Source organism: Passer domesticus, chromosome 5 (assembly GCF_036417665.1).
Source record: "Passer domesticus isolate bPasDom1 chromosome 5, bPasDom1.hap1, whole genome shotgun sequence".
NCBI classification, from domain to species: domain Eukaryota; kingdom Metazoa; phylum Chordata; class Aves; order Passeriformes; family Passeridae; genus Passer; species Passer domesticus.
The window spans coordinates 67,518,045-67,529,695 of record NC_087478.1 but is presented as its reverse complement, the minus strand read 5'-3'; the positions used below and the strand labels follow the sequence as shown (position 1 = coordinate 67,529,695).

At 39.9% G+C, this 11,651-nt stretch overlaps 1 protein-coding gene across 2 annotated transcripts in view; it reads right to left on the bottom strand.

Moving 5' to 3' along the window:
* Window positions 1-6,050: 6,050 nt before the first annotated feature.
* Window positions 6,051-11,651, bottom strand: part of INTS13 (integrator complex subunit 13) — an 18,446-nt gene continuing 12,845 nt past the window's right edge. For both annotated transcript variants that reach the window (XM_064420733.1, XM_064420732.1), the window contains exons 12-17: window positions 11,115-11,285; window positions 10,589-10,743; window positions 9,401-9,631; window positions 8,349-8,488; window positions 7,552-7,687; window positions 6,051-6,756 (exon numbers count right to left, since the gene is read on the bottom strand). In XM_064420733.1, coding sequence (XP_064276803.1) covers window positions 6,717-6,756; window positions 7,552-7,687; window positions 8,349-8,488; window positions 9,401-9,631; window positions 10,589-10,743; window positions 11,115-11,285 — 873 coding nt within the window. In that variant the 3' untranslated portion in view covers window positions 6,051-6,716. The remainder of the gene's footprint in view (window positions 6,757-7,551; window positions 7,688-8,348; window positions 8,489-9,400; window positions 9,632-10,588; window positions 10,744-11,114; window positions 11,286-11,651) is intronic.

The following is an 11,651-nucleotide window of genomic DNA, read 5'->3' as shown; positions in this document are numbered from 1 at the left end:
CAGAACAGAGCCACAGCACACGAGGACTTTACTCAGTGGCACAGAGGAATTGCTTTCAAAGATCTGGGAACAAATGGGATTTTGCCAAGTGTCACCAAGCCTAACTTGGAGTCACACAACATCTCAGGCATCAAGCCAGACGCAGTAGAAGCACCTCTGGTGACTTTATTTAATGCCACTTCTCACATGCCCAGCAGCATAGCAGGTATGTTTAAGGTTTGACTTTCCTTTTGTCCTCTTTCCTGCCAGAATAATTCTATACAATTTCTTGGCAAAAGCACAACTTCCCTGCATTAGGCATGTGCCAGCAGCAGTCTTCCAATAAGGGAAAGCAATTTTTTTTGCTTAGCTGGGAGCAGGCAACAGCTCAGCTGAATGATCAGGCCCAGCTTTGACCATCCTATCTAAGGAAAGATGTGGACCCTTAAAAAAGCTCAAAAAGAACACAAGGATGATCAGAGGTCTAGAAAACATGTCAAACTAAAATAATTAGTCTAGAAGACTGGGAAAATACATGGGTTGTATAATATTTTGCTTAAAAGATAAAAGATATATTCTCAAAATCCCCTGGGAACTAACACAGCACTAATGACCTTCAAGTCCAGTTAAGATGATTTAAGTTAGACATTAGATAAACTTTCTTACAGTAAGGATAATAAAACATTAGAAAAGATGCTTGAAGAACATGGTGGAGGATTTTTAAGAACTGAACAATAAATATATACCAAAAATGACACAGAAGTAGTTGAGTATCCTTTGGAGTAAAGAATTAAGCCAGACACACTTTTTAGTCTGCCTTCTCTTCCAACTGCCTGAATCTGTGACAGGCTTAAGTGTATACTAGACAATAGAGATGGTTTGTTTGTAGTGTCAGTTGGGTAAATTTGTGGGATTACGCCTTACATTAAACCTGTAAAAATGTACACCTGGTATATTTTAAACTGTTACAAGGTGTAGAATTCAGAGCCATGTTTTACAAATAAGATAGCCTTTCAGAGCTATCTTATTTGTAAAACTTTATTAAACCTACATTAAGTCTGTACCCAAAGCTTGTACACAGACTGCAGTCTGAGGTATTTAGGTGTGCAATCAGGTGTCTCAGCAAGCATCACAGGTTTAGATTGGATATTAGAAAGAAATTCTTCCCTGTGAAGGTGGAGAGGCCCTGGCACAGGTTGCCCAGAGCAGCTGGGGCTGCCTCTGGATCCCTGGCCGTGTTCAGGGCCAGGTTAGACAGGGCTCTGAGCAACTTGGCCTAGTGGAAGGTGTCCCTGCCCATGGCAGGGGGTTGGACCTGGATGATCTTTGAGGTCCCTTTCAACCCAGGCCATTCTGTGGTTCTGTGATGGATAATATAGCCCTAACACATTTCCGTTATTAGCATTCTTCCAAGCACATGTCATGTAGAAATATTAAAAAAACCCCAACAACTTTATTCTCCAGAGATAGAAGCCACTTCCATTCCCTCATTTTTTAAAGAGGAGGTTGAAGTCCAGCCTGCTTCCCATGGTCCTTCCTGTGCTGAGAGAAACTGGCAAAGGTCTTCAACCACATGCCATAAAAGCATTCAAATACTGTTCCCAACCCTGTAACACATTATTGACATGAGATTCCTTTTACATAGATCTAAATGGTCTTTCACCTTAAAATGTAATGATCTCACTTTCACAGAGGTGGGTGAGACACTGCTGCCATCACACCTGGATCTAAGCACCCAGTTGTTTCCTTCGTCTGAAAGACTACAGTTTGTGGAAAGTGAATGGATTCTTCCTCTATTTTCTGCTTCACAAGAGCTGCAGACTGTTACCCAGGGTAAAAACAAGTTTACTTTTCTGTTCTTGCTTCTGAACACAGGTGCCATCAACCCTGCAAGGTGTCTCTGGCTTCCTGTAATAGAACCCATGCAGCCCTCAGACTATCACAGTCGAAATAGTCGTGTCCTGAATTCATCCCTCTCTAATATTTACATGAGGTAATATACAAGGAGAGGATAATAATGGCATGACTTTACTAGTCCTCACCATAAAGTGTAGAAAGCACAAGTACACAAGATCCAGAAATGGCAGGAACAGAGAACCATTTTTGTCACAAGCTGCAAGAACTGCATGTCATGATTCTTCACTCTTTGAGCCTGGTAGCAAACTTCAGCTGACAGTCACAGAGACATTTCCTTTCAAATTTGTCCCCGCACTTTATCATCCTCCAGCTTACCTGGTGCTTGCTCCCAAATTCTCTGGAACTCTTCAAAGCAGGCAGACGTGAAGCACTCACAGCAATCCCATCCCAGGCATCCATACTTTTATAGAATTCCCCCCCACCCCCCCAAAAAAATATCCATGATTAATGTTGGAAATAGAAGATGAAACAATACCACGTTGTGGTATTTCTGTGTAGAAGTTACTAGAATTAGATGTAATTGTTTGGGAAGGGGCTATACAAGACTTGATTAATATTTTGGACTAGACAAAACAGTGTTGAGGATATTTACAGCTCTTTAAATAAACAGATATCTAAATATGCTTAACAAATGAGGTTAAGATGTGATCAAGGACAAGACTTTACTGTTAAAAATTTCCGTTTCAGCACACTCCACAATCCTGAGGCTGACAAGATTTCTTTGCCATCAGTCAGCAAGAGATAGCAATTTTTCCTCCTAATTCTTTCCCTCCCTTTTCTCCCTCCTCTCTAAACAAACACTAAGCAAACACTTCCCCAAAGGTTGTTCATTCCATTAAATTCCTAACAGCAACCATTGGCTGCCTGTTCATTATCTCTATACCTGCCAACACATTTTATGACAAGGAAGATGGCAACTCCACTCAGTTACCTCTACAAATCCTCCCAGCTGATGGCCCTCCGTGGGGATCCAAGAGCTGGCTGCAGTTTAACACCTCCCAGCAGGCCATGCATGACTATCCCCTAGAGGTGGACTTCCAGCATTCCTCGCAGGAGTTTGTGCTGTCTGCCACAGATTCCGGTGGGCTGACAGCCTGGCAATCCTTCACCATCAAGCTCCTGAAGCCCTCCCAGCCACCCTGCCACCTTTTCACCATGCAGACCAAGAACAGCTACTCCTCTTTCCTGAGAGAGGAAAAGGGTGGATTTGTTCCTGGAGAAGCTCTCCTTCTTCCTAAACTCCAGCAGCCCCAAAGACATGGTGCTGACAGCTCTCTAGCCTGGCTCCAGACTCATCTCCTGGTACAACAGCTTGCTGTGTGCAAGCACCAACACATCTTCCAGTTGACGCAGGAAAGACGAAACCCACCAGGCACTAGAGAAACTGAGAGTGACAGCTGGCTCTATGAGCCCACAGTTTGTCCAAGCAATGCTGCCAGAGTACAGAATCGATGTGACCTTCAGCATTTTCTACAGTGAGGACTGCCCAGAGCCAGGACCAAGCTGTTCCCCAGGCCTTGCAGAAGCACTGGGCCGACGCTCCAAGCCAAGAACAACTCCATGGTGAGGAGGAGCCCTCACGCCCTACTGAGCAGTGTTCGTGCTACTGCTGGCATGGTGCTGGCAGTAGTGGTCTGCTGGCTTTACAGGTGTCCCAGGTGGATTCCTGGAGCACAGCCTGTGATGGTTCAGACAAACTCCCAGCTAAGTTACACTGATGTGGAACTGGATACCCTGAGACCTCGCAAAACCTCTGTACATGAGTGCAGGGCTCCACTTTCACCTCCATTATGGATCCCACCTTCACGACCACTTCCCTCCCACGGGCAGCATCCCAGGCCAATGCCTCATATCACACCACCCTTCCAGCCCCCAAAATACCAACTCCCTCCCCACTATTCCAAGGCTCTGACCACCCGCCATGGCAACCACCCAGAGGCTTAAGTTTTAAAAATTTTTAAATGGTATTAAGAGCAAATCTACAAAAAGACAAATTGCATTACAAAGTGCTATCCTTAACACCCATAAAAAACCAACATAAACAGGAGGTTAGTGATTTTCACCATGTTTCAATTTAGAATAGAATATATTTGACCCACACCTGACAAAGAGGCAGTGGCAAAAGCAGAACCCAAGTGAAGCAGGCAAAGGGATCTCCTGATGAAGATGATGTAAAATTACAACTCTGCAAAAGTCGGAATAAAATACGCATCAAGCTGATGCTGGTGGGAATGAAGGGTCACAGTCGGTGCTGGGCAAAACTCACTCCATCATGTCTCCCAGACTCATATACACTTTACATAGAAGAGGCAGAACTGTCACAGAAGGATCACCACAAAACATTATGGTTCCATTGAAATTCAGAGGTGCTACAACCCTAGAGTATAGGCCATCTTGGAATTAGTTTTAAAAAAATTCTTGACATTGTCTCTTTCCTTTCAATCTTTCAAAACTTTTTAAAGTGTTTCTATAAATACTTCATATGTAGCATTTCTAAAGGCAATAGGAGCTACTGAACTCCTCCTGTTAGGCAATTTGCTGCAATGTACCTTTAAAGGTATTTTTTAAAGTTCCAGGCTTGCCTTCTTTACAGTAAAACTGTCTCGTCTGCTTCCACCTGGGACCTGTTCTAGCAGAGAACTCCTGAAATTCTGCAAAAGAATTTATGAGGACTTTTGAAACATTTTTAAATCTTTCCAGCTTAATAGATTATCATGTACAAAATGCAATCCATAATTTAATTATGAACTGAATTTTGCAATCACATAATTACAGATTAAGCTACTTAATCTGTAATTTCCAATTTTGATCTGTAAACTCTTTTTAGAACTGACAAAACCTACCCTAAAATTGAAGGCAGTGTGTGAAATAGGAGCAAAACAGCACCAGTGCCACTGTGCAGGGCAGGAGAGGAATATGGAATGCCCTTTCCAGAAGTGCAAAGATCAGCCCTTGCAGTCTCTTGCATCCCTGTGACACTCTTGAAGTACATGAAATACAGACCCAGTCACCAGGTTCTGCTCATTTAATCACCAATCAATCTGACCTGGCAGATGCTCCAAATGTGGAGAATGAAGTTAGTAAACAAGCTAAACAAATACACATTCTAATAGAGAAATTTGATAGCACCTGCTTTCTCTAATGAAATATTTAATTCCTGTGCATATTTTCAAGGAGTGCAGCTGAATATTAATGGCACATGAGGAGATGCAGCACACAATTTCCAAGGCACAGGATGAGCTTTTCAGCTCTAACTCTGCAGCCTAGTAAATTGCAGAGCTGACATTTACAGGCTCCCCAGCTTCAAGAGTTCAACATTCCTCTAGGAAACAAGAGAAACACCCAGAGTGATATGCAGTAAAATTTCATTAAAATAACCCAGAAAGTTATGAGAACCAGTAATTTTGGGGCAGTTTTCTCCATCAGAACACTTCAGCTAGGCTGTCAAGAGATGTAGTGAGGTAGGACATTGTTTTCTATAAAATGGTAAAAATAAAAGCAGAAAGTCTTCACACTAGGATCTCCAAGAGTTACATGTTGCTTCTGTAAAAGCTACAAATATTTTACAATATGATAGAAAATATTATCATGCAACTACTATTTAATCACTCTGTAAAAATGGTTCTAAAATCATTTAACAGAAAACACACCTGCATCAGACTGGCTGAATAATCACCTTGAAATTATTCAAAGTACTTCAGCAAAGCTGAAAAAAGGATTCAGTCAAAAACGTTCAGTGAAGAATATTTGTGTTCAGATCTATACATCACAAACTATGGTATTTAAAGTTGCAGGTGAATATAAAATTATTTAGAAAATCTCAAAGATGTGTGTCAAACCAACTGTAACATATCCAATCTGTGAGCCCTTCAGTTGCTTACAGAAGCCAGATGCAGAGCACAGGAAGGCTGACACACTTGGAGAGCTCAGGAATTCATCTTTCCTTAGCCCATGAGGAAGACAACCCAAAACCTGACAAGGGACCAGATCACAGACATTGGCTGAGTTTTCCAGTTGAGAATTCTACTCCCCAGTGAAAGAGGCTCTACTCAAAGAAACTGAAGACAGATCACCTACCTTTTCATTCACAGCCATTCAAACTCAAGTCTGTCAGACATACAACCACAAGTATCTTACAGAACACACTTCATTAATAATGTCATTAATAGCAAAAAATTTTATTGTACTTTTGCTTACAAAGCCTTAACGCCAACACAACAACTTGAAAGGCTTTCTTTCTAAAGACCATTTCCATTCCATTTCTTAAAAGTCTTTAAACCAACAATTTTTATCTGTAAAATCCTCCCACCCCTCAGATGAAAACCAAGACTGGCACTCTCTCAGCTCAGTGTCTGGGTACTCAGTGTGCAGTCTTTTCCATAATTCTGAACTCCTGAGGAATCCTCATATAAATAAAAGGTGTTCGTGAACCAAAATTAACGATGTTATCAGCTTATTGTAAATTACTTGAATTTTTTTTTAAGATAGTCATCACTGATTTTGAAATAGTAACCAGTACCTCTAGGCAAGGACTTAAAGGTGACTAATATTTTTGATTACTTGATTTTACTCCATGGCAGCAGAGGTTTTCTTCATCCTAAAGCATGACTGGAAAACACTTCAGGACAGCTCCTATTTGCACACAGCTGGTTTAACGTGATATGCAGATTTCATACTTCATAACAAAAATAGGACTAGAAAAATGTAAAAACCAATCAAACCACAGCTATACAATTGTATCAAAACAGTATCAAGAGCAATTCCAGCATTAAATATTTTTTCATTTGGCTAAGTTTTATCCCAAGAAACAGAATTAATCCTCACTGCCGGCCTGCTTTTCCATTTTCTGTTGTTTCCATTCTGAAAGGCAAGACAACAATTGGTAAGGCTTGTTTATGGAAGAACAATCAACAGTTTAAAAAAATCAGATTTAAATGACTTCATATTTTTTACTTCACTAACTGTCCTGTCTCTCCCTACCCCAGCATATGCAATCTTATATCCTCTTAATACTTCTTTAAGCAGCACTCAGTACATAAAGGAATGGTTTCTGCAGAGATACATTTCAGCTGTGAAAAACTGTCCACTATCAATCTCACCAAAATAGAAAATATTTGTGTGACTGGAGAATATTCATGTGACTGGAGAATCCATTTTGAAAACTTGCTTTGGCCATTTTTTCCAAGGACTTCATTTTCACCCCTCTTACACTGATCGCTGTCTACCGTTATCTGATTTCCTTCAGAGGAGGCTGGTTTGGTTTTTCAGTATTTTTTGTAGAACATGGACTACTGCCAACTTCATTAGTGCACAGCCTAAGAGTCAACCACTTTATTACCAACAATATTTCTGTATCAGCCATTCCTTTGGAAGCTGAAGCAAGCAGTAAGTCTCAGCTACTGTTTAAACCCCTAAAGTTCAATAAGAGTTTTGCTGCAGGGGTAATCCCTGTGACCCAGGAAGCCCAGCTCTCAGCAGTTAGTCTCACTCAGCACAGATGAAAACAGAAAATCAAACACTGCTGTGTTCTCCATCAATGCTGAGAAGCAAAGGAATGTATTTAGATATTTTAATCATCAAAGGAGTATTTAATACTGTAAACTCCACACTGACTGCTACCAAGATATGGGTAGTGATGCATTTCCTGATACAAACCCATTTTCTTCTTTCAGATGTTGATACAGCTCAGCTTTGTTGTTGACAGAGTTCAACCGACCAATAAATTCCTGGTGTTTCCTAGAGTTGGCAGTATTAATTCTGTTGCTCCATAAAGACAGCAAGGACATTGGCCCTAAAATTGTAAGTAAAAAGAGTCTTAAGTGATGAAAATTTTGAATTAACATTACATCATTATAACACCTTAAAGGAAGTTACAGATTATGCTAATATAACACATTAAAGCAACTAATATTAGACAAACTTACAATAGGGGCTAAATAAATAGAAAACATGCAAAGTGATAAATGGCTGAGGAGTCGCTGCACGTGAGGACTCTGCTTTAAATGCAGAATCTCAGCATCAGCTCAGCCACTGTGACAGAAAATAATTCACACCAAGGAAGAGTGAGAACTGGCAATCCTGACAACTACACAGCTTAGGCAAGTTTATTATTTATTAGCAGGAGACAGCGATTTCTGATACCTGCCCTCAAACAGCATTTCTCACATACCGTACGTCAAACAGCACCAGCAGGAACTTGGCCAACCCCCCTATCAACCCAAGAGTCGATCAGCAGACGCACACAGTGTCTTGGTATCTCCCTTTTTTCACAGAGCTAGTGAGGTTAACATGTTTTCCAAGAATTTCTCAACATTTAGCATTCAATTAAACATGATCTTCACTGACTTAGCTTTAACTCCAAAATTATTCACCTCATTACTTTAGAAAACACAGACTGATGCAACATCATCTACCTTTAAATGAAATAATCTATTGCAATTGTCCTGGTTTACCTTTTGCCTTTTCAGCTGTGGGCATTTCATCCATTGTAATGAGTGGCTTTTTGTTGGGGGGCTCAGGAGAATCAGGGGAGTCTTTGATAACTTCAGCTTCTCCCAGTTCTTCTTTCTCCCGATCCAAAAGACCTTTTAACCTTTTTCGGAAGAAGGAAAAGGGTGAGGAACAATATGCTTTAGCAGGACATAATTCTTGATAGCTTTCTGTACTCCTAAAAATTATACAGGACCCGTACCATAAGAAAATTTCTTCTGATCCCTTGGAGTGGGTGACAAACAATAGGGAATTCTAGCCAAATAATCCTCTGTATAAAGCATTACATATAGGAAAGGTTCTTAAATACACAGTTTCACTTTAGTTGTTGAGACAGTTGATGTCTGAATTTTGAAGAAAAGACTAAATTAAATACACAGAGAAATACTATACAGTTTGCTATTATCTTTTCTAGGTGAATTCAGACCCATTCACACCAAACCCCTTTTATCTCAGTCCCCATTTCGGTTCCACATGTGAAAGCTAAGTTGTATGAATGATCATTCACAGGAAGGTATGGAATGTCATCAGCATGGTGCCACCAGGACAGACGAAAAGGCCCTCCCATCCTAAATGATCCTAGCATACACAGAACACATGCAAATTAAGCTTATTAAAAAGTTTTTTTGATCTCTGTAGAAAGTAGTTTCAAAGAAGGACTACAGAACAGACTTACAGATGCTTGTCACTTAGACAAGCTACAATAACATGAATTACAGACAGGAGGTAAATGGACAATAACCCTGATGCTCAGCTGACAAAAAGAGCCAAATCAAGCTGGGTTGTTTAATCAACCTGAACAATGAACTATCTACAGCTTGATAAAACAAAAGAACTGCTTGTCCCACATTTTCAGCCATGCTTCAGGTTTCCATAAAGCAGTTTAATTATCTAATAGGTGGAGTGGTTATAATAGAATACAACAGCAGGAACTCCTCAAGGTAAAACACCTAGCTAAGAGGCCAACTAAGAGCAATAGATATGCTATAGTTTGATTTCACTTTAGAAAATGTACCTCTCTGATTCCTGCCATGGCTTATCTGATTCATAGTCTTTGCCCAACTTCTCCAACTTGTCCTCTTTGTCTTCTCTCTTTCTGCCTCGTTTCTTGCGCTCCTCCTCCTCTGGGGGTTTGCTCCTGCACGCCATGAGACACTCGAGAACTCGCTGGTGTTTGTCAGAGTTGTTTATGTGCGCTCGGACCAGGGTCTCCAGCTCGTTCCACATAATGCGGTACTGCTCATCCCTAAAAGGGTCAGGAAAAACAGATCACATCAAGGATCACCAACACCATTCAACTACTGACTGAATGAATGCAGACCTTAAGAAACAAAACAGAACCCCCAAACCAAAAATAATTCCAAAGAGATTGTATGTCCTCCTGTACTGCTCATTTCTCCACTGGGATTACTCCATACTTGAAACCACATTAACATTTCCCAGTTAACACTCAGAGTAAAGTTTCAATTGAAATGGATTATGTCCATTGAAATATTGTTCCACAAGATCTCACTGCCAAAAGGCACTTGTGAAATCTCTCAGGTGCTTGCTAACAATGCAATATCAGAGGGCCACTCATGTACTGACATGCAAATTAATGATTACATTATTTGGGTTAAAAAAAAAAGGAAAGAATTGCACCACACTACTGTCAATAACTTGCAGTCACGCAGGCAAATCAGGAGCTTTTGAATTTCTTTTCAATCAATTATTGGAAATACAAGGAACACCTCCTGTGATTGAGGGATCAGAATATTTTATGCTTATTTTAAAGAAGTATCCCCTATTTTAAATAACTGTTCCAGAAGGACTCTAATACATCCCAATTTTAATTCATCGTTCATTTAAAATACATTTCAGTTTTCCTTTTTATTAATTTGAAGTTATTCCACTTTATCTGTCCAATTTGTATCAATTTCTTACCTTTGCTGATAACTATCTTTGATTTTACATTTTTTAACACATTTAAGTTCTTAGGTAATAAAATTGTAGAGGTTTGTTTCCCTAACATACAGCAGTAACAGTACTGTTATAGCCCCTAAATGATACAGGTGAAGCACTCACAGCATTTGGGATGTGCAATACAGTGTTTAGTTCCCTATGTATTACTTTTAGCCTGTATTTAAAAAATTTGGTACGAAAACATTGTCAACAGTATTTCTGAAAATAGTCCAGAATCAACAAAGAGAGATATGCATGTAACCTTTTTGGCCCCTTTCCTCTGGTACCAACTGTTGAAATTGGCAGTGGATCGTTCTTCCTCTCCATGTCTACCAAATTGTATATAGTTTTTTGACAATTCAGCACATCCTCATCAGTCATTGTTTCCTTTACAATCACACTAGCTAATGGCACTACCTGTAAGAAAAACCAAAAATGAACACCAAGAAAATGTGTGTGTGTCACAAGAGAACAACAGGGAGAAAAAAATTAAAGGCAATGAAACAACACACCCTCTTATCCTCAGTTTAGTACTAGCTGCAAGTGTAAGCAGATGCTTCCTTTATCCAGCAGAACTGGAGCTGTCAGGTTCAAATAATTTTTACTTAATTTAGCATTCCAATAATCTACTGCATTAAATACAGTGTTACTTCAGGAAAATAAGGCTGAAAATAAACTGATTTTACAGCAAGGGATTTATCACCCCATAGAGTTGGTATTTCACCAAATGACAAGGGGAAACTTAATCTAGGAGCAGAACAAAAATGTACACAGCCCAGGTTACTTACAGCTTGCATGTTGAAGATCGTGGTCTGAGAAATAATCATAGGCCAGTAACGAGTATGTTTCTCTAACTGATCTTTTGCACGTTCCAATGGAATTTCAAGACTTCCATCGATCTTATATCTGGGCTCTAGAAAAGGAGTTAATCGGTTTTCCCTCATAAATTCACCAAAATCCTAATAACCAAACAAGATACAATTAGGCATTTCTCTAACAAAGTAACTTTCAGTGAAGGGGCTAAACAGCTCAGCCTTGCTTATCACTTTGTACCATCCCACTGCCACATCCGACCCTACCAACCACAGCCCTGTCTCTAGCACTCATGCATTAACCTAAGGGAACACAAAAAGAGGGGCACAGAAATATGGGGTAAAAAATCAATGTATGGGTTTTGACAAGGAGGACTTCCTGATCTGCGAGGTACTTAATATATGGGAAGAGTTACATTTTTCCAGAAGGAACTTCTACTTATTTACAAAAGATATCAAGGATGTGTTGAAAAAAATAAAGGATAAACAAAATGCATGTCAGCTGATTGATAT